Source organism: Dendrobium catenatum, unplaced genomic scaffold (genome assembly GCF_001605985.2).
Source record: "Dendrobium catenatum unplaced genomic scaffold, ASM160598v2 fragScaff_scaffold_525, whole genome shotgun sequence".
In the NCBI taxonomy this organism is placed as follows: domain Eukaryota; kingdom Viridiplantae; phylum Streptophyta; class Magnoliopsida; order Asparagales; family Orchidaceae; genus Dendrobium; species Dendrobium catenatum.
Genome location: NW_021318987.1, coordinates 322,489 through 350,480, shown reverse-complemented (window position 1 = coordinate 350,480; position 27,992 = coordinate 322,489). Strand labels below are relative to the sequence as shown.

The following is a 27,992-nucleotide window of genomic DNA, read 5'->3' as shown; positions in this document are numbered from 1 at the left end:
ATTCTCCTCCAAAACCTCCACTTTCTCCTCCTCTACACTATAATACCCAAAATATTCAAGTAAAGGCAAATATGATTTTTCTTTAAATGTTAATTGAAGCATATGTTACTTATGAAGTCAATTGTATATGCATAACTAGTATAAGAAATAATTGTTACATATGTCAGTTTTTTTTTTTCACTAGAGCCTCTACATTCCACTAACTAAGTCATGCATTGGCTGGATTAGACCTACGACTGAGAATTTTTGGGAAGCCTGTAGTGGGAAAAGCATTAGAGATTATAATATAAAATAATATGAATAAAAGGCATTAATCCTATAGTGGGTAGGAATTTCTCTCAGTTATGCAGCATTAGTATTCTTCTCTCATTTTCCATCAGCTAACTTGGGGTGCAAAGGAGCTGCGGGCAGTGGAATGCTATAGGAAGAATTCTAGAAATATTTTTAAGCAAATTAAGGTAAGGTAAATTAGGAAAATGTTTTAGTTAGTGGTTGAAAACTTTATTTGGATGAAACCAAGTGCAGTTTGTTATTTATCTAAGTAAGGCTATTGCTATTAGTTTATGCAAATTCAAGAAACATTAGGGGAAGTACTATAGCTTGCAGATGGTAGTTAAAAAACAGGTTAAGGCTAAAGTGGTAGAAGAAAACATTAAAGAAGAGGACTTAGAAGGAAAGAAAATGATTTTATGGAATGAGAAAGAATTCAATTGAGATTGTATATAAGAGGAAAGGATGACAAAGTCTAAGAGAACAAATTCCTAGCGAGGTGAGATACACAAACAAGGTTATAAGAATTAATAAATGTTTTATTATGATCACATATATTTTAGTTATTTAGTAATCTTTATCAATATTAATGATTTCGTAAACATAAAAAGGATAAATATTAACTAATGAATGAGCAAAAAGGGCAACAAAAGCGCAACAACAAAAAGGGCAGCAAAAGAGCAGCTAAAGCGCAACTAAAGCGTAGCTAAAGGGTAGCTAAAGCGCAACTAAAGCGCAGCAAAAAGACAGCAAAAGGGCAGCTAGAGGGCAGTAAAAGGGCAGTAAAAGGACTGCAAAAGGGCAACTAAAGAGCAGCTATGTCATCAAAAGCCTATATCATTAGGGCTAAAAAATGACTATATGAAAAGTGAAATAAGTTATATATGGGAGATAGACCCGCACAAATAAAGGTGAATGACCCGGCGAGGTAAGCTTATACTCTTTATTCTACAACAATAACAACAACAACAACAACAAGCCTTTATCCCACTACGTGGGGTCGGCTACATGAATCTTTTTTCTACATTGTATCCTATTAAAGGTCAAATTCTAGTTTAAATCTAATAAAGAAATGTCATTCCTAATATTTTCTAATCAAGTCTTTTTAGGTCTGCCTCTACCTTTCTTAACATAAGTCAAATCTAATACCTCTACTCTCCTAACCGAATACACATTAACTTAATTCCTCTATAATTCACACAATCTTATGCATCACCTTTATTCTTAAAAATAGGAATTAACACACTCATTCTCCACTCATCTGACATCTTTTTAGTCTTCAAAATAGTATTAAAAAGTTTAGAAAACCAAGAAATTCTCCACACCTCTATTGGTATATCATCAGGTCCAACAGCTTTTCCACCCTTCATTTTCTTTAAAGCCTCTCTAACTTCGATTTTACTCTTAATTCTAGAAGTTGGGAAATTTGACTCAATCCTGAATGAGAGAATAACTTATATTCTAAAAGTTGGGAAGTTGAACCCAGCCTTGAATTGGAAAGCTGAAAAGGTGTAAAAGCTTATAACCATTATATGACTTATTTAAAAGTGTTGAACAGTTTTGGCAAGATGAATAATACTGCTAAGCACTTTTAGGCTCAATATGACATTTCAATATGTTTTAACTATGTTAGCATTGTTAAGCAGTTCTTAATTGTTTATTATTATTATTTTTTATATATATTGCTTGTGTATTTAATTGAGCCTATCTCATTAGCAGTGGTTGTACTGCATGTAAGGAAAAGGCGCCATTGGGATAATAAAAAGAGGTGACCGTTCTTTTGATGCAAAAACATTTTGGGTGTATAAAGAGATCTAAAATGAGATCTGAATGTTAAATGTACAGAATTTTGGGTATGTGAGTAAATTTTAAAAGTTTTAGTAAAGCTCTATATTTACTTCAACTATATTTAATGTTTATTAAGGAACATTATATGCTTCCCATTATTAATTATGGAATTTGATAAGTTGGCAAGTTAGGAGAGTCTAAATAGATTTACTTTACTCACTCTATTCTGAAAGTAGTGGCTCGGAATGGGTGTTAGTAAGAAGGAACCATTTTAGATTTTTCTTCTCCGTTATACTCTAGATTGACCGTTATGGGGTAGGACAAACTGGGGTGTGACTGAAATTGATATCAGAGCCAAATCAAAATAGAGTGGAAGCATAATTGGATTTATAAGAGGAAGTAGGATGAGATATAATGAATATGTTGTATATAGAGCTGTAGGTTGAATCAAGTTTTAATGGAATTGTGCATTTATTTTAGTACAATAGCATACTTGCTTATTTAATGCTTTGAATGATCGTGGTTATTATCATGAGTACATGTATTATATGAAGTATTTATATGCATACATATTATTATCTCTGAGGAGTTGCCAGAAAGAATGACTGGTCAGTCATCCAGGCCAAATATAAAAACAGAAATGAATCAAGGAAATAATCATAAAGAACTTCAAGATATTGTCCATTTGATATCACAAGTGGTAGATAAAATGGCATCTATGGAGAAATCTTCTACTAGCGGTGGATCTCGATCTGAAAGTGATAGTGAAGTGGATCGACATTTAAAATTATTTCAGACTTTTAAACCACAAACGTTTAAGAGTGCAAGTGATAAAGACTGGTTGTTAAAGATTGGAAAGATTTTAGATGGCATGATCTGTCCTGAAAATAGAAAAGTACCATTTGCTACATTCGTGTTAGAAGGAGAAGCAGAAAAATGATGGCAAGTACAGGAAAAAGAAAAATTTGGAAAGATGCCTATTACCAACATATAGTGGGATGATTTTGTGAAAGTCTTTAGAGATTGGTTTATTCCTCCTCTAGCCAAATTAGCTCTGCAAGATAAACTCTTCAATCTGACTAAGGTTCCAAAATAATTATGCAATACGAAGCTGAGTTCACTTCTTTGTCTCGCTACGCACCTCATTATGTCAGTGCTCAGGAGGAGAAGTGCCACAGATTTTTGAGAGGACTCAGAGATCAACTATGACTAGCATTGGTACCTTTTGATATCAGTAAATTTTTTATCTTAGTGGAGAGAGCCAGAAGGATTAAAAATGAACTGAATTTCTCTAAGTATAGTTGAGAACAACTATATCCAGGAAAAAGGAAGATGTTTGAAAAGGATGATCCATTCAGAAATAACAAGCTAAAGTTTAATGATAAATAGAAGCAAAGTCAGCTTAAGAAACCTTCTTGTGAATAATGTGGGAAGAGGCATTTTGGTCAGTGTTTGGTGGGATCTGGAAGATGTTTTAAATGTGGTGAGATGGTCATCGCAAGATGGATTTCCCTCAATAGAAAAGAATCAATATCAGGCCAAAAGGATATCAGGAACAGGTACCATATAAGAGATATCTGGAAGGAGGCAATCAAACATGAAAAACTCAGTTCCAAGGAAGGCCAGCAGTACAAGGAAAACAACCTATTCAGTTAAAAGGAGAAACATCAAATCTTAAAGGCAATCAACCTGTCAAAGCTAGAGTGTTTGCCATTACACCCAGGAGGCTAAGAATTCAGAGGAAATGGTTATAGGCATACTTTTGATTTCTAACAAGTTTGGCAAAATTATTTTTATTCTGGTACATCTCATTCATTTATTTCTGAAGAATTTTATTCTGATTTATCTGTTGAGATTGTATATTTTACACCTACCTTGTGTGTTATGATGCCAAAGGAGGATAGTTTACTGGCCAATAGGATGTCTTATAAATTTGAATATTCAGGGTCATTAATTTTTAACATAATTAATTATAGTGCCTATTAAAATGTTTGACATGCATCATCTTGGGGATAGATTGGTTAATTAAACATTTTGCTACAATTCAATACTGGAAGAAGAGAATAAAATTTAATTTACCAAATAAGAAGACTTTTTATTTTTACTGTGAGAAGAATATAACATCCTCTCTTATTAGTGTAGTGAAGATGGGTAAATACATAAGGAGGGATGAGCTAGTGTTCTTGGCTAAAATGGAATTATTAAATAAAGATGCTTAAACATTGCAGAATGTTATAGTTGTCTCTAAATTTTTAGATGCATTTTCTGAAGAATTACTTGGATTGCCACCTGAAAGAGAAATTGAATTTGACATAGAATTGCAGCCAGGAACATCAGCAATTTACAAATCTCCTTATAGGATGGCTCCAAAAGATTTGCAGGAGTTAAAAACTCAGTTATATGAATTAATGGATAAGGGATTCATTAGGGCTAGCCAATCACCTTGGAGTGCACCTGTACTTTTTGTTAAGAAAAAGTATGGATCCATGAGAATGTGTATTGACTATAAAGAACTGAACAAAGTAAATATCAAAAACAAATATCCATTATCATGAATAGATGACTTATTTGATCAATTAGCATGTGCCACAGTATTTTCCAGAATTGATTTAAGATCAGGATATCATCAAGTTAGAGTTACAGATGCAGATGTTAGTAAGACAACTTTTAGGACTAGATATGATCATTTTGAGTTTAGAGTCATGCCGTTTGGGTTAACAAATGCTCCTGCTATCTTTATAGATATGATGAACCGAATTTTCAAAGACTATAAAGATAAGTTTGTGATTATTGTCATTGATGACATCTTGGTATACTCAAAGACTAATGAGGAGCATGCTGAATATTTAAGAATAAATTTGGAGACATTGAGAAAAAATCAGCTGTATGAAAAATATCCAAAATGTGAATTTTGGCTAAGTATTTCCATATTGTGACATATTATCAATGGGGAAGGAATTTCAATAGGTTCACAGAAAGAGAAAGTAATTGTGGAATGGCTTACACCAAAGAATGTTATAGAAGTTCGTAGTTTTTTTGGACTAACAGGATATTACAGAAGATTTATTAAAGGACTTTCATAAATTGTTATATCTCTGTCAAAACTGATGAGAAAGGTGGTTAAGTTTGAGTGGACTGCTAAAAGTGAGAAGAGCTTTTAGGCATTAAAGATGCATTTAACTACAACAATTTTAACACCTCCCTCAAAAACAAAAGGATTTTAGATTTATAGTGATGCATCTTTGAAAGGTTTGGGATGTGTTCTAATGTATAATAAAAAAGTGATTGCATATGCATCGACACAGCTGAAGCTCCATGAAAGAAATTATCCCACTCATGATTTAGAGCTGGCTGCAGTAGTATTTTCTTTGAAAATTTGGAGTCATTACCTTTATGAGATAATATACAAAATTTTCACTGATCATTAGAGCTTAAAATATATATTTTCACAGAAAGAACTCAATTTAAGACAGAGAAGATGGTTAGAGCTCATTAAAGATTATAATTTGAATATTCAGTATTGTCCGGGAAAAGTCAATATTGTAGTTGAATCTTTGAGTCGCAAGTCCATAGGAATGATGAATTAGGTGATTACTCAAGAGGTTTAACTGATTAAGGAAATGAAAAATCTGCAATTGGAGATTAGAGATTTCAAAAATGTGAAATATTTGCATCAGATGACAGTAAAGCCCACTTTAACATATCATATCAAAAAAGGTCAAAAGCTTAGTAGTGAATATTCAAAATTGATGGAATAGGCCCAGTCAGGGAAAAGACCCGATCTTTATGTTGATCTTGATGGAATCATTAGGCATGAATTATAGTTGTGGATACCCAACGATCTGGATTGAAGAATTGAAATTTTAAAAAAAGCCCATCATTCTGGTTATACAATTCATCTAGGTAGTACCATGATGTATAAAGACTTGAAATTAATATTCTGGTGGCCAGGTAAGAAGAGAGACATTGCAGAATATATAGCTAAGTGTGAAGCATGTCAAATGGTGAAAGCAGAACACCAGCGACCCAGTGGCTTACTGCAATCATTACCTATCCCTGAGTGAAAGTGGGAAGACATTGCAATGGATTTTATTATGGGATTTCCGAGATCCAGAAGGGATATGACAATATTTGGGTGATTATTGATAGACTGACAAAATCAGCTCACTTATTGCGTATCAAGCAAACTGATTCAATAGACAAATTGTCATGCTTGTATGTAAACGAGATTGTTATATTACATGGCATTCTAAAAGTTATTGTCTCATATAGAGATAGTCGATTTACTTCTAGGCTGTGAAAAAAACATTTAAGAAAGCTTGGGCACAAATCTGCATTTCAGTATAGCCTTTCACCCTCAGATTGATGGTTAATCTGAAATAACCATTCAAGTACTAAAATACTTATTGAGATTATGTGTTTTGGATTTCAGAGGTAGTTGGTAAGATCACATACCATTAATAGAATTTGCCTACAATAATAGCTATCAATCTAGTATACAAATGGCACCATATGAAGTACTTTATGGTAGAAAGTGTAGAACCCCCTTAACTTGGGTAGAGATATGAGAAAGATAACTAATGGATTCAGAGTTAGTGGATGAAGCAACAGAGAAAATCAGATTAATCAGAGACAGATTAAAACCCACCCAGGATCGCCAGCAAAAGTATTATGACCCCAAGCGCAGGACAGTAGAATTTGAAGTGGGTGACCTTGTATTCTTGAAGGTTAAGCCTGTGAAAGGTACAGCTAGATTTAGTCAAGAAGGCAAATTGAATCATAAATATATAGGACCTTTTGAAATTACTAAAAGAATTGAAAATGTTGCTTATAAACTTGCTCTTCCAGTAGACATGTCAAATATTTATAATGTTTTTCAGGTGTCACGGCTAAGAAAATAGGCTACAGATGCCCATCAGAGAATTTCACATAAGGAAATTTATCTATAGAAAAATCTGACTTAAACTGAAGAACTAGAATGAATACTTAATTTTGATAATAAACAGCTAAAAAATCGACAAATTTCATATGTTAAATTGAAATGGAAATACATGACAGAAAAAGAAGCAAGCTGGGAAAGAGAGGAAGACATTAAATTGTGATTCTCTCATTTGTTTAATGATCACTAAGGAACCGAATTTCGAGGAAGAAATTTAAATGAAGGGTGGATTATAATACCCAAAATATTCAAGTAAAGACAAGTATAATTTTTCTTTAAATGTTAATTGAAGCAAATGTTACTTATGAAGTCAATTGTATATGCATAACCAGTATAAGAAAAAATTGTTATATATGTCACAGTTTTTTTTTTCCACTAGAGCCTCTACATTCCATTAACCAAGCCATGCATTGGTTGAATTAGATCCTACAGTTGAGATTTTTTGGAAAGCCTATAGTAGGAAAAGCACAAGAGTTTATAATATAAAGTAATCTGAATAAAAGACATTAATCCTATAGTAGGCTGAAATTTCCCTCAGTTATGCAGCATTAGTATTCTTCTCCCATTTTCCATCAGCTAACTTAGAGTGCGAAGGAGCTGCAGGCCATGGAATGCTATAAGAAGAATTCTAGAAATATTTTTTAGAAAATTAAGGTAAGGTAAATTAGGCAAATATTTTAGTTAGTGGTTGAAAATTTTATTTGGCTGAAATAAAGTGTAGTTTGTTATTTATCTAAGTAAGGCTATTGCTATTAGTTGATGCAAATTCAAGAAACAATAGGGGAATATTGTTGTTTGCTGATGATAGTTAAAAACAAGTAAAGGCTGAAGTGGTAGCAGAAAATATTAAAGAAGAGAACTTAGAAGGAAAGGAAAAGAATTTTATGGAATGAGAGTGCAATTGAGATTGTATAAAAGAGAAAAAGAAGACAAAGTCTAGGAGAACAAATTCCTAGCGATGTGAGATACCCAAAAAAAATGTTATAAGAATTAGTAAATGTTTTATTATGATCATATGTATTTCAGTTTATTTTTGTTATTTTATATTAACATGTACGAATATGTATGAAATTGTTTATGCAAAAAGTAATCTTAATCAATGTTAATGATTTCGTAAACATAAAAGGATAAATATTCATAAATTAATGAATGAGCCGAAAGGATAGCAAAAGCGCAGTAGCAAAAGGGCAGCAAAAGGGCAACTAAAGCGCAACTAAAGCGCAGTTAAAGCGCAACTAAAACGCAGCTAAATGACAGCTAAAGTGCAACTAAAGCGCAGCTAAAGTGCAGCTAAAGCGTAGCTAAAGGGCAGTTAAAGGGCAACAAAAGGGCAACTAAAAGGTAGTAAAATGATAGCTAAAGGGTAGCAAAATGGCAACTAAAGGTCAGCAAAAGGGCAGCTAAAGTGCAGCTATGTCATCAAAAGCTTATGTCATTAGGGCTAAAAAGAATGACTATATGGAAAGTGAAATAAGTTATATATGGGGGATAGACCCGCACAAGTAAAGGCGAAAGACCCGATGAGGTAAGCCTACACTCTCAATTCTAAAAGTTGGAAAATTTGACTCAACCCTAAATATGAAAATAGCTTCCATTCTAAAAGTTCAAAATTTGGACCCAACCTTGAATTAGAAAGCTGAAATGATGCAAAAGTTTATAGCCACTATATGACTTGTTTAAATGTGTTGAACAGTTTTGGCAAGATGAATAATACTGCTAAGCACTTTAGGATCAATATAACATTTCAATGTGTTTTAACTATATAAGCATTTTCAAGAAGTTCTTAATTGTTTATTATTATTATTATTATTATTATTATTATTTTATAAATTGATTGTGTATTTTATTGAGCCTAACTCATTAGGAGTGGTTGTATTATAGGAAAGGGGAAGGAGCCCTTGAGACACTAAAAAGAGGTGATCATTCTTTTGGTGTAAATATATTTTGGGTGTACAAGAAGATCTAAAATGATATCAGGATGCTAGATGTATAGACTTTTGGGTATGTAAGTAAATTTTAAAAGTTTTAGTAGAGCTCTATATTTACTTCAATTATATTTAATGTTCATTAAGGGACATTATATGCTTCCCATTATTAATTATGAAATTTGATAGGTTGGCTAGTTATGAGAGTCTTAATAAATTTCTTTTACTCACTCTATTCTGAAAGTAGTGGCTCGGCATGGGTGTTAGTAAGAAATAGATTTCTTTTACTCACTCTATTCTGAAAGTAGTGGCTCGGCATAGGTGTTAGTAAGAAAGAACCGGTTTAGATTTACCTTCTCTGTTATACTCCAGATTGACCATTAGGGGGGTAGGCCAAACTAGGGTGTGACATACACTCTCCTTAAACTAGGGGACAACTCTTCAGGCCAGCATGCCCATTGAAACCAAGAATTTCATTATCTTCTTTATTTACCAAGAGCATGAAATCCTCTTCTTGCTGTAAAAACTACTCTTCCACTCAATGTTAGCACCTCCACAACCATCCTATCAAATTACAATCTGTTAAAACACAACTTCTGTTGGCCAGAGTTTCTGAATTCACTACTAAGTGCACTGATATTTCTATTCCCACTACTCACAATTCCAACCTCTTTTTACATCTCATAAGAAGCATTATGCATATGTTGAATGAGAAATAATGATTATGATTCTGATGGCGTTTATGGCATAGAAAGTTGATTGACATCATTTGACAAGTTACTGCTAATTAGCATGGTTCATAGGTAGCGGTCACTGGTTATGACTTTTAAGAACAGTTGTTCGTCTAGTGAGTGCTGTAATGGAAATAATTTGGCGCATCTCTGGGAACTATATCAGGGGATATGAATAAGACATGAATTTTACGCAGTCTTTATATTTGGATAATTTTGGGGTATACATTATTATATTGCCTGCATAGAGAAGTTTAAGATTAGCCTGTTATCAAGGATCTAGATTTACCCAAGCTAAATCTTTTCATGTCATTTGAAATAGCATAAGTTAACCTCCCGAACGATAAGAAACTTCAGGAGATGTGATCATTTTAAGCTACCCAATTAATAGGTGACACAAATGCCAAATTAATACTCATCGTAAATACAGGATATCTGCATTGTGATAAGCAAAATGGCATTTTAAACCTTGGGTTTTATTTTCTATTTCTCTGAATTCTATTTTAGTTTATTGGGTTTTATTTTAGCTATTTTATTTTCTTAGTTTTCTGATTTCTATTTTTAGTTTATTGAATAACATGCCTATGTGACAGTCCCTACAGAGATGGGTTGCGTTGACAGTCCCTACAGAGATGGGTTGCGTTCTCTAATATGTGTTGGTTGGTTGGATTTAGTGTTGTTCTATTGCAGGAATTTTTTTTGTTTTTTTATCTAAAATTTTTACAATTGGTGCGCTGGTTTAGTTGAGTTCATTGTTGGTCTTGTTGTTTTCTAGGCAGTCAGCTGGTTTCTAATTCTTTGAATTTGCTACAATTTGCTCTCTAGCACTTGGTTAACTATTCTTTCAATCAATGAAGCAATGTCCCCTCCAGCAATTGGTTCCGTCCTTGTAAATTTTCTTCTAATGCAGAGGATCGCATACATGTTGTCATGGTACTTGCCTTTGAAAAAGATGCATTATAATCTGCATTGATTTCCAGGACCTGAGAAGAAACCATCCATGGCAGCTGCCTGTTTTCCACAAATCTAACTGAAACATTTTGAAATGTGATTATTGCACAAAATTAAGTCATGTCAACTGAGAGGGATCAACCTAGGCTTTATTTAGTATGTGTTTATTCTCAAATAAAGACACCAACCTATTTTGAAATCTGCATTTTTCAGTCCGGAACTATGATTTTTTTTCATTCATTCGAGCGCTGGACTGTTTCTACCTTTCTTTGGAAACGGAATTTATGTTTCCTGATATTGAAAGGTACTGATTTATTCAGAAAAGTTTTATTCAGAAATTGTTTTACTCATACATTATTTGTTGACTTGTGCATATTTTTGTTACCTATAAGTATAGGTGTTAAACATTTGAATATGAAGAAAGAGAGTTTCCCTCCTTTTTCCCTTTGGTTTTCAACACCTACCAAAACTTGTCTTGTCATTTGCGACCTTGTGATCAAGTAGATTTCACTTCCTGTAGTTCACAGGATTGAGTACTGAACTGTAGTTGAATTTATAAATTTGATGTCCGTGTGTGTGTTAGATATAAATTCTTTGAGCATGGTGTATTTATTATTTAACAACTTTCATGGGAAAGTTGGATATCTGATTTGGTTAATTATTTTTGGATTACTTATCATCTATATATTGTATGATTGATTTGTGTTAGGTTGGTTCTCACTAAACCAGTCCAGCCGGCCCAAAGAGGGTTTGCTCATGTATATAGGAGGCGGACCAAGTATGTCCGTCCCCAATGAGCTGCCGCTCAAGCTTCTAGTGGAACCCACTAGGAAATCCAAGAAGGAAGAAGGGGGGTGTCTAGGGTTGGAGGAAAATTTTAAATCAGGTATTTGAATTAATGTTTTAAATAGGAAGAGATGTTTAGGGTTAAGGTTATGCATGATTAATGTGGTTGTTTTATTCTTTGAGTTTGTTGACTTGGGCTCTAGCGGCATCTAGGGATTGGGAGATGCCGATCCTCCTCTCGAATTGAGCATCAATTGTATCTTGCTTTTATTTCATCCATTAGTTTGATTTCTTCAATAAATACTGTTTTGCTTGTTTTTCCATCGAATTTGTGCATCATTCTTGCTGTTTTTGTATCTCTTTTTAGGGTTTACTTGAGATTTTAAAGAATTTCCTAACAAATTCGTATCAGAGCAGATTTTAGGACCATTTGTGGACTGTTTTCTGGAAAATCTGCAGCTGATTGTTGACAAAACGAAGGGATTTTTGCTATTTTTTATATTCAGATTTTTTTAACCTACAAAAATCTAAGTAATATGGAAGCCAAGAAGGTAGATACGTTGGAGGAACGCCTTAAAGGGGAGATGAGCAAAATGAAATACCGGTGAAAGACAAAGTTTCCTATCTTCATGAGATGGTGTAGAAGATATTAGAAAATCAAATTCAAATGGCGGCATCGGAGACAAAAGGACCGGTGGGGAGAACTACGAAATTTGAATTTCATAGGAGGGACAATGATGTGGAAATCATGAAGGAGAAAGGTGGAAGGTATGGAGAGAGGCATGGTTATGGGGGGGCATGAATAAAGAGGTGCTGGTTGGGAGAGAAGAGAAGGGGATTATGGTAGGAAGGGTGCTGATGTTGAAGAAAATGGGGGAGAAAGTGAATAGGGGTTTGGGAATGAGCGTGGAAGGGAAGATCGGGAGACTTTGGGAGAGCCAAACACTTGGGATAGGGGGAATTATGGTGGAATACAGAGAAACAGAGGAGATCCGAAGGTGCGGAAGCTAAAAATGCTCATTTTTAAGGGGAGGACACACAAGGGTGGATTTACAAGGTGGAGAGGTATTTTGCCGTCAAAGGGTTGACGGAGGTGGAAAAATTGAAGGCAGCGGGATTATGTTGGGAGGGAAAGACGTTGTTGTGGTACCAGTGGAGAGACATGAGAAGGCCAATATGGAGTTGGAGGGAGTTCAAGGAATGCTAATTGGAATGTTTTCGAATCGGTAGGGGAGGAGACTTCTATAAGTAGTTCTTTGCACTAGTGCAGGAAGGATCAGTGGCAGATTATCATGAGAGATTTGAGCACCTGGCCAGTCGACTGGAGCGACTATCGGAGACTGTTTGGAGGGTAATTTTATGAAGGAACTCAAATCAAATATCAAAGATGCAGTAAGGGATGGGGCCTCTTGATTTGGGAGAGGCAATGAAGCTGGCACATCTAGTAGATGACATAGTTTAAAATTACGCAATTGGGTATTGAGGCATTTTCCATTCGTGAGGGGAGGCGTAAGCCTCAAGGCGTTCTGAGGCGCAAGCCTCAAAATCCAATAATTGTGTGAAAAAAAGGTTAAAAATTATTTTTATATAATATTAAAATAATATGTTAAAGAATGACAAATTAGCTTTTCATTGAACTATGAAGTAACAAATTGACATATATATAAAAAAATGCACATGAAGTGGAAAATGATAAGTTGCGTGAAATAGAAATGAAATCCAAGAGCAAAACACATAAAATATAAGAATTGCATAAAAGTATCATATAACATCAAGTTTAACTTCAAATTCCTTCTTTCTCACTTCTTTACTCATTCACAATTAATTCTTAATTAAAGTTAACATAATTGTTAACAACTCATAAATCATCTGCATGGTCATCAGTGAGGGGGTTTTTATTGGAGTCATCATCATAATAAATTGGTCTCTCTTCTGCCTCATCCTATGGAGTTCAAGCCTCAAAATCTGCTTCTCCATCATTTATTTTAGTCATCTTCATCTTTTATAAATATTTGTCATCAATTTAATGTTTTTAGAGGAGGTGGTGGTAGTGTGCGGCTTTCCAGTGATCCCCGACGGTGGTGAGATTGAGGTAAAAGGAGAGATGGAGGACAAGCTGCATATGGATGTGGAAAAGGTATCCCTAAACTCAGTGGTAGGATTCACTTTGAATCATACCATGAAAGTGAAAGGGGAAATAACAGACATGGAGGTGCTGGTGTTGATTGATAGTGGGACTACCCACAATTTCATCTCCAACCAGCTAGTGAACCAATTGGCGGTGAAATTGGTGGATACAGGATGTTCTGGAGTGATGATGGGAACATGGAAGGTGGAGACGGGCAAGGGGATCTATAGAGTAGTGTTGATCATACATGGGGTTCAGATGAGGGAGAATTTTCTCCCATTGGAGTTAGAGAGCACTGATATCATCCTGGGGATGAAGTGGTTGCAGACCTTGAGAGTCACCAAGGTCAACTGGAGTGCATTTATGATGAAGTTGGTGTTCGAAGGGAGAGAATAGTGATTAGAGGAGATGGAGGGCTCTCAAAAGCCATGGTATTATTTAAAATCATGGTGATGAGTATACAGGAGGTGAGGGAAGGTTATTTGTTGGAACTGCATAGGTTGGACGGGATCATATTGGAGGAAGGAGGGGAAGTTCCTCTTTCAGTACATCCATTGATTCAACATTTCAGTGAGGTTTTTCAGCCACCTCACGGATTGCCACCACCAAGGGAACATGAGCATGCTATCACCTTGAAGGAAGGAGTGTTACCCATCAGTGTTCGGCCTTATCGCTATCCTCAATTTCAGAAGGATGAGATTGACAAGTTCATTAGAGAGATGCTTGAAGCAGGGATTATCATGCCAAATGTTAGCCCTTTTCTAGCCTAGTATTACTGGTTATAAAGAAAGATTAGAGTTGGAGGTTTTGTACAAATTATAAGGCAATGAATAATGAAACTATTCCAGACATGTTTTCCATTCCAATGATAGATGAGATGTTAGATGAGTTGAGAGGGGCAGTTATCTTCACCAAAATAGATCTGAAGGCAGGATACCATCAAATCTGGATGAAAATGGAGGATGTGCCAAAAACTTCTTTCAGAATTCATGAATTGTATTATGTGTTTCTAGTGATGCCTTTTGGCCTCACTAACACTCCAGCCACTTTCCAGACCCTCATGAACAAGGTCTTCAGACCCTATCTTAAGCAATTTGTGTTGGTGTTTTTTTATAATATACTGATTTACAGTAGGTCAGAGGAGGAGCACTGGGAGCACTTAATGAGGGTGTTATAGGTGTTACAAAAAATACCAACTAAGGGCCAATTTGAAGAATGTTGTTTTGCCCAGGCTAGCATGGAGTACTTGGGGCATATTGTCTCTGAGGGGTGGCGGAAGATTAGGCTAAAATTGAAGCTATATTATAATGGCTAGTGCCCAAGTATCTTAAAGAGTTGAGGGGATTTCTAGGACTAATAGGATACTACAAGAGGTTTTTGGTACAACACCATCGCATGGCCATTGATGAAAAAGTTAAAGATGGATGGTTTCTTATGAGAGGAGGCAGCCACAATAGTTTTTGAGAGCTTGAAGAAGGGCATGATCACTGTACTAATTTTGCCCTACCAAACTTCACTCAGGTCTACATAGTGCTGACAAGTGCCTTAGGGTATACATTGGGAGCAGTACTCATGCAGAGCCGTCAACCCATAGCCAATTTCAGACAGGTATTGATAGCTAAGGCCTGGCTAAAATGAGACTATGAGGGAACTGATGTCCATTGTATTCGCCATCCAGAAGTGGAGACCTACTTGCTAGGCTTGCATTTCATCGTCAGGATAGATCAGCAGAGCCTGAAGTATTTGTTGGAGCAGAGGATGGTGACTAAGGAGCACCAGAGATGGTTGTCAAAGTTGTTGGGGTATGATTTTGAAATTTGGTATAGGACAAGAATGGAGAACAAGATGACAAATATATTGTCCAGATGTATGGGGGAGATATAGGTGATAGCAGTGTCAATCCCATTGATGCTGGATTGGGAGGCCATTAAGGAGAAAAGTGTGCAGGATGAGGAGTTGGGAAGGATTAGGGCTGATTTATTGAATGAGAAGAGTAGCCACCTAGGATATTCTCTAAAAGGGGAGAGGCTTCTATACCAAGGGAGATTTTTGATGCATAGGACATCAATCCATATTCCATACCTACTCCAAGAGTTTCATGGGAGCGTTGTTGGGGGTCATTCAGTGGTGCAAAAGACGTACAAGAGACTTGCCTAAGAGTTGTATTGGAAGGGGATGCACGAGGATGCGAAGGAGATGGTAGCCAGATGTGTGATATGTCAGAGGAACAAGTATATGACCATGTCTCCAGGAGGATTACTATAGCTTTTAACTTTACCAAGTCAGGTGTGGGAGGTATCTATATAATTCATAGATGGATTACCCTGATCAAAAGAGTTTACCGTGATCTTGGTGGTAGCGGATAGATTGAGCAAGTATGCTCAGTTCATTCCCCTACGACATCCCTACACAACCGTGACAGTGGCATCAGTCTTTATTAGGGATGTGGTCCGATTACACGGGATACTGGAGATTATATTATCAAACCAAGATAAGGTGTTCCTCAACCACTTTTGGAGAGAGTTATTTAAACTACAAGGGACAATATTGAAGAGCAGCACCACCCACCACCCCAGACAAATGGATAGATAGAGGTGGTCAATAGGAGCTTGGAAACATACCTACGATGCTTTAAGTCGGAGACACCCAAGCTGTGGGCCAAGTGGATGGCATGAGCAGAGTATTTGTACAACACTTCATATCATTCTGCTTCCTAGATGATCCCATTCAAATTACTGCACGGAAGGGACCCTCCTCACCTAGTGCATTTTAGGCATAATAGCATCACAGTTTCTTCAGTAGAGTATTTGAAGGAGAGGGACCGGGTGTTAAAAAAATTAAAGAGGCATCTACTAAGGGCCCAACAAATTATGAAGAAATAGGTAGATGGACATAGGAGGGACACCCAATTTGAGATAGAGGAAATCGTGTTTTTAAAGCTCCGACCTTACAGGCAGAAGACTGTCGCCAATAGGAGGAATGAGAAACTTGCACCCATATATTTTGGGCCCTTTGAGGTGTTAGAGAAGATTGGAGTAGTGGTATACTGGCTGAAATTGCCATCGACAACAACCATACATCTTGTTTTCCACGTATCACATCTAAGGAGGGAAATTGGGGATCATGCAACCAGTTCTAAGCTACAAGTGACGTTGACAGATAACTTGGAGGTGATATTGGAACCCCTTGAGTTATAAGGGGTACTTCAGGGAGGAGGAGGGGTAAATAAGATGTTGATCTAGTGGAAGGACCTTCCAGATTATGAGGTGATATGGAAGCCTTATGAGAGGATGAAGCATCAATTTCTCTCCTTTCACCTTGAGACAAATCTGATTCTTTGGGAGGACAGTATTGTTAAGACTGTTCTCACATAACTGAACCAGCTAATACAAGAGGCGAACCAAACATGTCTGTCCCCTATGAATTGCTGCCCAAGCTTTTAGTGGACCCCACTAGGAAATCCATTAAGGAGGGGGCAACTAGGGTTGGAGGGAAATTTTGAATTAGGTATTTGAATTAATGTATTAAATAGGAAGAGATGTTTAGGGTTAGGGTTATGCATGATTATTATGGTTGTTTTGTTCTTGGAGATTGGTGACTTGGGCTTTAGCGGAGTCTAGGGATTGGGAGAGATCAATCATCCTCTCGAATTGAGGATCAATTCTATCTTGCTTTTATTTCTTCCGTTAGTTTGATTTCTTCAATAAAAAACTAACGTTTTGCTTGTTTTCCAATCAAATTTGTGGATTGTTCTTGCTATTTTTGTCTCTTTTGTTAGAGTTTACCTGAGTTCTTCAAGTAGATCCTAACAATTTGAATGTGATAAAATTTGGGCAAATCATGTATAATCTGGGTTCTTTAATGCAGTGAAAGTTTATTCTAAGTATGATTTTCTTTAGATTGAAAATTTCTCATAGAATTTCCAAATAGATGATCATTCAATTATTAGATCAAATCCCAAAATAGTCCTCCAACTATTAATGTATGACCAATTTAGCCTCAAAGTATCACATTTCTCCAATTTAGTTTCTTGACTATACAAAATTGACCCAAAATGATCCCTATAGAATTGTGAAACAAAATTGATCCCAATTTAGTCCCTCAATAAAACAAAATTTATCCTAATTTAGCCTCTGAAGGACCATATTGAATCAAATTTGCATTGTTGGGATGTAAATTGAAGATATGGGACACTGCATATTAAATTGGCCCCATGCGAATGAAGGACGGTTTCAGTGTTTAACCCATAAATTATTATTTGGGATAAATTTTATAGTATTCATTAAAAGAGGCAAATATTTGTCCAAATTAAAAGTTCATGGACCACAAATATGATCTAATGTGCATGATTTAGTGCATCACATTCTTAATATGCATTAAGAAACTTTAAACCCCAGTACATCCAACATCGGCATGATAATAATAATATGATCATGATAAACACCTTTCCCACGCAAGAAAAGGTGATGTAATCTTTCTTGTAGTAAAAGGAAATCGCGGGTTGGGGGCTGACATATTATCCTTTATATATCTAATCTGTATTTTTTAAATCTTTCCTAGCCATCGTGCCATTCTTGTCTACTATTAGCTAGGAGGTTTTCACTATCTGAGTTAACAATACCAATTGGCAACATTTTGGTAAAAGAAATAATTCAAAAATAAACAAAGATCAATACTTAATGCTTGACTAAATAGCCACACTCACAGCATTCTTAACCGCTATCTGAAATGCAGATCTAATATCCTTTTCTCCATAAATTCCAATACGTTCTGGTGATAGACAAAGATGAGAATCATGAGAATTGAACGAACTGTAGGTCATATTTTTATCACCTCCGAGAAAATATGAAATATTGGTAACATCATGAACAGCTTTGAAGAGAATATTTGTATCCCTGGATACAGAAATCCCTTCACCGGGAATGAACCAAACACACTGTTTCCAATGATCACGCCAACAATCAACACCTACAAATTACCATAGGAAAACAATAAAAGGGAACATACTTAAATGAAATATGAGGTAGATAGATCTGTTGAGCACATAGTAACTCATATGTTGCAAGCTCGAATTAAAAGGAAAAAAAGGGGCTTGTTATCTTGTGTAGAATGATTAGTGGCGCATTCAGTGTATTCAAACATGTTAAAATGATTAAAATCCTACAAAATAATAAAATAAAGCACCTTGAAGTGTCAATTACTAATTTTTCGTCTAACATAAAATTGAAAATTAAAACAACAGGTTTATCTCATATTATAGTCATTGACATACTAACAGTAGTGTGGTATTTAACAATATGTGCACACTTTTCTTCTCAAGGTGTAGAAACAGAAGAAATTATTGCATTTTGCTAGAGTAACAGTAAATGGAACCAAGCTTTCTGCCAATAAGCTAAACCATCAGTAAAACAGTGCAAATTTAGCAAAAGTCGCGTCAACTTGAGGAAAAGCTCATTAGTCTGTAAAGCATTTATCACATATAATTAGACTGTTGTGACTAGCCAAGCAAAAATTGTTATCAATAGACCAAATCATTAGTATCAAATGATAGCTAACTAGGATAGCATAGAAAAATATCATATTAGGTAAGCACTCGATATTTAGAAGTGCTGTATTTATTTGATTGCAGTTAAGAGATTATACTTGTTTCCAACCCACCTAGCCCCACCGTGCACTTGCCCCACATCACACTCAACAGGCCCCTCTCCCTCACTTAGTGAGTGGTGTATTTATTTGATTATGCTTTAAATATTGTATTTATTCCTCTATTATAAATAAAGAGGTCAGCAGGGTCAGTTTCACCTAGCCTCACCACATCTACCCGGCATCCCATGCAATCTCCCTCTCACTTCTCCTGTCAGCAAGTGATCCTAGACATGCCAGCTCCTCCTTGACACGCACTCACCTAACTCATGTTCAGGCTCCCCGGAAAAAAAAAAATGTCACTGCCACTATCATCCAACCACTTGCTACATTAAACATCCCTCATCCTCTATTATCTAACTCTTGTATTCTTCAACTCTCTCTCATACACAATGCCATGGCATCTCAACCTCCTCTCAATACTTTCCTCTATCATCTATATCATCATCAAATTTAATGGCACATATCATCACCTATGGTTGAGAATCTTTACTTCATTTTTCATTCTCACAACAAGCTCCATCACCTTGATGTTTCTCCTACATATTGCAATGAAACGGTCAAGCTTGAAAAGAGGCAACCAAAAGAAACTAAATGAGTTGCTCACCTGACTGCTATAACACATTTAGTGGACAATGGGACTAGCCATTTTAATACCAGCCTCATGATCCAACTATTTGGAAGAAGTGAAAAAGAATAATTTCTTCTCGCCATATTTCTCTTTGTCTGCATCCATCCCTAGACTGTGCAATATCAATTAATGGAAGACCCAAGGTTCCCAACATTGGACTATTATCTCTTGGGTTTTTTGTAAAAACCGAAATAGGCAATCCAAAGCGTTGCACGAATTCTCAATACGTCGCTAAGAAATTTAAGTAAAATTTCAAAGTCGTTGGAATTTGACAAAATTAATTTTATAAAATTCTACGCAAAATTTCGAACAAATTGATATAAAGAACATATATTGAATTTCGCTTAAATTGAAAGTTAAGAATGTTAGAAGTTTTATTATTCCTAAACTACCCTTAATAAATATTAAATCGAAATAAGACTTGTGAGGGCAAATAAGAAATTTTAAAAAAATCCCTAACTCCCTAAATTATAAAGAGGCTGAAGCCATTCCCCCATTCGTGCGATTCTTTTGTTCAGCCGAACAAAAGGGAGGACGCGGACGAAAGAGGCGATTGGGGGATTTCATGGCAGGCGGTGGAAGCGTTTTCCGGCAAGATTCTTAGAGGAAAAATTAAGGGAGGAGACTTAAGACAAGCTAGGTAAGTTATAAACCTATAATTCAAAGTTTCCTTTGAGATTTCTTGAAATCTAAAAATTAGGGTTTTCTCCAAAATTATTTTTCTTTCAAAATACCTTCACAAATATGTTTTATAATGGTATTAGGAAGATATTTATTGAATTCAACTTAGTTTTTATGAGTTTTTTTTTTTAATTTCGAAAGTTAGAATTTCGAAAGTTAGAATTTTTCCAAAAAAATTGAAATTTTTTAAAGTGCTTTCATAACTTTTGTTGCTAAGGGTCCCAAGAAGGTTTCTAAGGGTGGAAATTAAGTTTTCCTCACAAAGTTTTATTTTCATAGTTTTTCTGTTTAATAAATCCGAGAATTTTAAATTAATTTTAAATTAATTTTTAATTAATTTTAATTAAGTAGTATGAAGGTCTAATATTAATCAATTAAGAATTTAAGCAAATTAGGATTGTATAAAGATTAAGAAATGTAAAGTTGATATTGGCTTTATGTGTAATTTTAGATTTTGATCAAAAAGGGACGACTTGTGTCTAAGCGGCGTCGTACGTCGTAGATGTTGTTTTGCAATTGTGAGGCAGGTACTAGTATTTAAATTAAATTCATGTTAAATTTTCTTTTATTAAAAGGCTAGGTAAGTTATAAACCTAGAATTCAAAGTTTCTTCTGAGATTTCTTGAAATCTAAAAATTAGGGTTTTCTCCAAAATTATTTTTCTTTCAAAATTCCTTCACAAAGATATTTTATAATGGTATTAGGAAGATATTTATTGAATTCAATTTAGTTTTTATGAATTTTTTTTTATTTCAAAAGTTAGAATTTTTCCTAAAAAGTTGAAATTTTTTAAAGTGCTTTTGTAACTTTTGTTGCTAAGGGTCCCAAGAGGGTTTCTAAGGGTGGAAATTAAGTTTTCCTCATAAAGTTTTATTTTCATAGTTTTTTTGTTTAATAAATCCGAGAATTTTAAAATAATTTTTAATTAATTTTAATTAAGTATTATGAAGGTCTAATATTAATCAATTAAGAATTTAAGCAAATTAGGATTGTATAAAGATTAAGAAATGTAAAGTTGATATTGGCTTTATGTGTAATTTTAGATTTTAATCATAAATGGACGACTTGTGTCTAAGCGACGTCGTACGTCGTAGATGTTGTTTTGCCATTGCGAGGCAGGTACTAGTATTTAAATTAAATTCATGTTAAATTTTCTTTTATGTTAAATAAAACAGATGTGTAGTTATAAATCTTTTTTTATGCAACCTTCAAATGTTAATTTCATTTATGTATAAATAGCAAAAATTATACAGTTTGACCTTGAATTGAAATTTAAGTAGACATGAGATCATTCAAGCATGAAACAGTTTAGGCAATTTATATGAATCTTTGATTGAATTAAACCCTATGATATATATTATGATTTGCATGTGCATAATGATCTAGAGTATCAAATGATAAAGGAGCTCTTCGGAGCCAATGGTAAATGGGCTCTACCAAGCCAATGGTAAAGGGGTCCTTCGGAGCCAATTGGTAAATGAATGGTCAAAACTTGACTGTGTACCTGATCAATACAAAATTCTGGTACTTTCGGGACAGGTGTTTTATATTATAATTATGTATTTTATGCATTTAATGAAAGGCTATAAAGAAAGTAAAAGTTTATGAAAAAGAAAAAAAAAATTTAAGGAAAAAGTTCATGAAAATTGACTATGAAAATATTATACAGCATGTACCTACCAAATGTCTAATATGATCTTTTATTTGTTTTAAGTACATGCTTAATGTCATGTTTTTAATTATTTCATGAATTTATGATAAATGTTTGTTACCAGATGAGCGTTTGGTCACTCTACTTTTGGGAATGCTTTTAAGGAGAAACTGCTAGAGCGTGATAGCAGAAAGACAATTTACATACCGTCGCAAAGGATCCCAGGATGTCAGGTTTTTATATTTCTGTTATGTCATGTGTCAGTTGATGTATTGTGGAGTCAGTTGATGTATTCAATTTATGTTTTAAGTGATTTTATATTTTGATGTATTTGGGATATTTCAATTTGGATGTTTAATGGATCTTTCTTACATTGTTATTGGATGATATTTATGTTTATGTCATTTATAAAATATAACTTTTATGATATGAAAGTTATAAGTGTTCTCCGTACGACCGTCTGTTCCCGTTCCATTATTTCAGGCTAGTCGGGCCAGATCGTAACAAGAGTGGTATCAAAGACAGAGGATTAAGAATACTGATCAATATGAAAGAGCCTATGTGATAATTGTATGGGTCTTAGAATGTATAGGAAATGTAAATTTTATGATTTTTTTACTTAAGATTTTGTGTTTCGTCTCAGGGATATGGATCTTGAGCAGAATGCCATTGATTGCATTGAGAATGAAGAAGAGTTGGAGCTACTAACAATGAACCTTGAGCCTACTGCCACTGAGGGCAATGTTAGTAAAGCTGGGAGGGCGTTACCTGCTGTAGCAGATCCTCCAAGAGGTGGCAGCAATGCCACAATAGAGTCATCTGCTCAGATGATGGCAGTGATGACTCAGATGATCAAGAACTCACAGACTCAAGCTAGTGGTAGTGGGAGTAGTTCTATGGATAAGAACTTAAAGTTGTTTCAAGATATGAAGTCTCCGTTATTTTCAAGTGGTGAACCCTTAGAGGTTGAGAATTGACTGATGAAAATAGAGAAGATTTTGGAGGGCATGTCTTGCCCTAAGAATAGGAATGTTACTCTCACTGCTTATGCCTCTGATGGTGAGGCAGAAAGGTTGTGGCGGAGCAAGCTACAAGAGACATTTGGAGGGCGATCTAGCAGTCAAGTCTCCTAGAAAAAGTTTGTGAAAGTATTCAGAGATTGGTTTGTGCCTATATCAGCCAGGAGACAAATACAAGAAAGTTTAATAGAATAGTTCAGAGAGATCGTTATATTTTACAGTATAAAGCAGAGTTCACTATGTTGTCCAGATATGCCCCTCACCTAATACCAAATGAGGAAAAGAAGTGTCACCGCTTCCTATCTGGACTAAAATATGTAATAAGGCAGCCTCTCATACCTTTTGGAATTGAACACTATTCTACTTTATTGAAAAATGCCAGAAGGATCGAGATGGACTTATAGGCGACTCAGAGGAGGGACTTCCAGAAAAGAAAGATTGAGGGCAGACCAAAGCCCACTCAGTCTGCTCAGTCTTCTCAGTCTGGAGTGTCTACTTGGAAGAAACTCATACATAGCAATTCTGATATAAGTGCTTCAGCTGCTACAGTATGCAGCAAGTGCAGAATGATGCATAAAGTAGAGTGCCTCTCTGATACTAACACTTGCTACTGGTGCAATCAGACACGACATATGGCAAAGTCCTGCCCTCTTCTGGGACAGAAATATGCTACATAGGCTAGGACAAGCAAAAATACTCATAGGATAGCTGACAGACCAAGAGCAGTAGAGTCTATAACCTCTGTTCCATCTTAGGGTCAAACTCGTTAGACTGTTCAGCCTCGAGTCTATGGATTATCCCAACAAGAAGCTAAGGTTCTCCTGATGTTGTTATATATATGTGATTTAATTAATTGTTAATGAAAATCTTATATGATATGGATGAAAAATGAATATCATATTTTATGATGAATGTTATGTCTTTATGTGATTATGAACAATCTTAATGTGTAGCAAACCTGCTAGAGTATTGTTTGATATTAGAGAGTCGCACTCCTTTATTTTAAAGAAGTTTGTTAGATATGCGAGTTTGTTTCCTACAATCATGTTGAAACTGTTGTCAGTTTTAATGTTAAATGGAAACCAATAGGAGATGTCATGTGAATTTGAGCATAGGTGATAAGAACTTAGAAACATATTTGACTATTTTGTCATTGTCTGAATTTGATACAATCTTAGGCATGGATTGGTTATCTTGTCATTTCGTAAAGATAGATTTTAATAAGGAGGCTTGATTTCCAATGCCAGGAGTAAAGGAATTTAAATTTCAGGGAGATAGAGGAATAACTGCTATTATGGTTTCATCCTTAAAAGCTTATCTTATGTTAAAGAAATGATATGAAGGCTTCTTGGCCAATGTTAAAGAGGATAAAAAGGTAGAAAGAGAGCTGAAAGATATTCAGTTGTTCAAGAATATCCATAAATGTTTGCAAATGATTTACTTGGCTTATCTCCAAGTAGGGAAATAGATTTCTCTATTAAAATTGTGACAGGAGCTGAACCTGTTGCTAAAGCCCCTTACAAAATGGCAATAAAAGAACTGAAGGAGTTGAAAGATCAATTGCAAGAGTTGCTGGATAAGGGATTCATCGGGCCTAGTATTTCCCATGGGGTGCTCCTTATTGTTCGTGAAGAAGAAGAATGGAAGCTTAAGGCTTTGTATAGATTACAGAGAATTGAACAAGCTGATTGTGAATAATAAATATCTTCTTCCAAGGATAGATGATCTGTTTGATCAGTTGGAAGTGCTTCAGTGTTTTCAAAAATTGAATTGAGGTTAGGGTATCATCAGCTCAGGATTCGAGAAGAAGATATAGCAAAGATAGTTTTCAGTACCAGATATGGGCATTATAAATTTATGGTGATGCCTTTTGGTCTTACAAATACCCCTGTTGTGTTTATAGACTTCATGAATAAAATCTTTAAGTCATTTTTAGACTTATTCGTGATTGTGTTCATAGATGATATTCTGGTAGACTCTCCAGATGAAAAGATGCATGCAAATAACTTAAGGGTTGTGTTACAGGCATTAAGAGGAAATGAATTGCATGTTAAGTCATCAAAGTGTGAATTTTGGCTAAAGAGTGAACTTTCTGGGGCATGTGATTAGTAATTGAATGATTTCTATGAATCAGCATAAGGTGTAAGCAATAGCAGATTGGCCTCGACTAACAACAATAACATATGTGTAAAACCCGTAAAATGCCATTTTAGACCTCGCACGCTTTTCAAAGCGTCGCGACGAGTTTTAAGTGAAAAAATCGAGGTTGTCGGATTTCGACGGGAATAATTTTATAAAATAGAGCACAAAATTCTTATCGTTTTGATCTATAGAACCCATATCGGATTTTGAGTATTTTGAGAGTTAAAATTTCCGGAAAGTTCTAAATGACAATTTTGCCTTTAGTGATTTTTGAATAGAGAGGATGTTTAAGTGAGGGCTTTGAGGTCATTGTGCTTGCATTATGAGAATCCCACCCTTATTAGGGGACCGAAATATTTCGGTCCCCATTTGCTTCTTGCGACCGAACCAAGCGGAGAAGAGGGAGAGGGCGCGGGTAGGAGCGGCAACGGGAGCTTCGAGCGGCGGGTTTCCGGCGGCCGATCGTGGAGGAAAACGTAGGGAAATCCAAGGGAAGGTTAAGGTATGTGTTTTGGAAGAGTTTTTCTTCCTTTCCCTTGAGTTTTCTCTAAGGGAAGGAAACTAGGGTTTTGAGAAAACTTGAAATTTCTTTGAGAAAAGTTTAAGGAAGGGTTAAAGAAAGTTTTTAAACCATAATGTGAGATGTTTTTGTGAAAAATATGAATTTTTGGAAGTTAGGGTTTCACTCAAAAATTGTTTTCTTTGGAAATGCCTTCACAAAAGAATTTCCTATTAACCTAAGAAAGCTTCTAATGGAAAAATATTGTAAGAATGATGAAAGTTTTGAGTTTTGAAATTTAGGATTTTTCCCTAATTAAGAAATTTTTTATCCCTATGATTTTTATTGGTTTTTGGGAGGATTTTAAAGACTAATTTATGGTTTTTACTTGAAATATAAAATTTTCTAATTTTTTATTTAATATATTCCGAAAATTGATTATATTTTATTTATGTTTTGAGTGTAGGGAGAGGTGATGCATGCTTAAAACCTAAGAATTGAGAATGTAAATGAGAGATATCATGAATTGGTGGGGAGGGTTTGAATTGAAACATAAACATGACATTAGGAAGAACCCTTTTATTACCTTAGATTAAGGATTTAGAAAATTGTGTAGGGACTAGTTACTTATACATTTTTGTGTCTCTTCTAGATTTTAACCGTGTGGAAGGAAAGGACTTGTCCGGACAAACGAAAGAGGTGCACGGGTTGAGGTAGGTGGAATGGATATTCTTCTAAATTTAGAAAACTTTACTTTCATGCAATTACATAGAAATGATAATTTCTTTTATGCTCATTACGACAATCTTATGACTCATGTTCCCTTGTAAGTTCATGGACACTTGAAGCAAATGCAAAAGTTACACTTTATGCAAATGTACAACTCATGAATGATTGTCATGCTCTTTTTTTTACTTGTACTACACATGTTTTTCTTCTTACATGCAAATGAACACATGAGCATAGCAAGCATACACATCCCTATGAAAACATACACTTGATTAGTTTATTAATAGTTTACATAAAGCATCTCTTATGAATATGAAAGTATTAAGTGTATGTGCATGTTGACGCGGAAGTATCACATGGTAAAGGATGTTCCTTTGAGCAATGGTAAAGGAGGCTCTTATTAGCCATGGTAAAGGATGGTTCTTATGAACCAATGGTAAATGAATGACCAATTTTATGTACCTGATCAATACAAGTGATACTTCCGAGACGGATGTTATATTTACATATTAAGCTATTATGAACATTTCATATTCATGTTATATGCATTTGAGACTATCATTTGAGGCATAATGTTTTAAAAGGAAAAGAATGGAAATGTTATGAAAGGAAAAAGCACTTAAAGGTTCAGGTAAAGGTATGCATCTCCTTAAAACAAAAGTTGCTATATGTTGATGATTCCTTTGTTAAAATACCTAAGCATGATATAGTTTTCTTCTTTTGACTCTAAATTTAATTAAATTCCATTTGCACCTATTGAGTTGTGACTCACCCATGTTGTGGGACACCTTTCAGGAGGAGTTAATAAAGGATAGATGGCGGATAAACCTGCCCTCACGTACCGTCGTAGGGAGATGACGAGCGGCAGGTTTTGTTTTGTTATTTTGATGTTTTGTATATAAGTTTTAGAGATGATTTGTAAGAAAATAATTTTTGGACACCCTTTTGCTTTTTGTAAACTTAATGTTGAATTCTTACATTGGTGTTTTGAATAGAAGAAATGAAAAGTTTTTTTTTTTTAGACTCATTAGTGGCTCTTTTATTATGTTTGGTTCATGTTTGGAGATATGATTATTATGTATTGTGAAGTTTTTTTATTATTTCCGACTGTCTGACTTTCGTTCTCGCCTCGCACTTGCGAGCTAACAGGGCTGGGTCGTGACAATATGTCAGAAGCTTTTTGGGTTTAATTGAATATTACAGAAGATTTATTGAGTGGTTTTCACGAATTGTTATGCCACTATCCAGAATGACTCAAAAAGTAATGAAGTTTGAATGGACAGCTCAATGTGAAGATGCCTTTCAAAGATTAAAACAGTATTTGAAAATTGCTCCAGTGCTGACAATTCATTTAAGGTTAGATGGATTTCAGCTCTATAGTGATGCCTCGCATAAAGGGTTGGGTTGTGTACTTATGTATAATGGAAGAGTCATTGCCTATACTTCTAGACAATTGAAAAATCATAAAAGTAATTATCC

At 35.0% G+C, this 27,992-nt stretch overlaps 1 protein-coding gene across 2 annotated transcripts in view; it reads right to left on the bottom strand.

Annotated features, from left to right (window-relative positions):
* The window catches only part of LOC110093492 (protein arginine N-methyltransferase 7), a 120,027-nt gene that overhangs the window by 15,567 nt on the left and 76,468 nt on the right, over nucleotides 1–27,992 (bottom strand). For both annotated transcript variants that reach the window (XM_020818398.2, XM_020818399.2), the window contains exon 7: nucleotides 18,224–18,486. In XM_020818398.2, coding sequence (XP_020674057.1) covers nucleotides 18,224–18,486 — 263 coding nt within the window. The remainder of the gene's footprint in view (nucleotides 1–18,223; nucleotides 18,487–27,992) is intronic.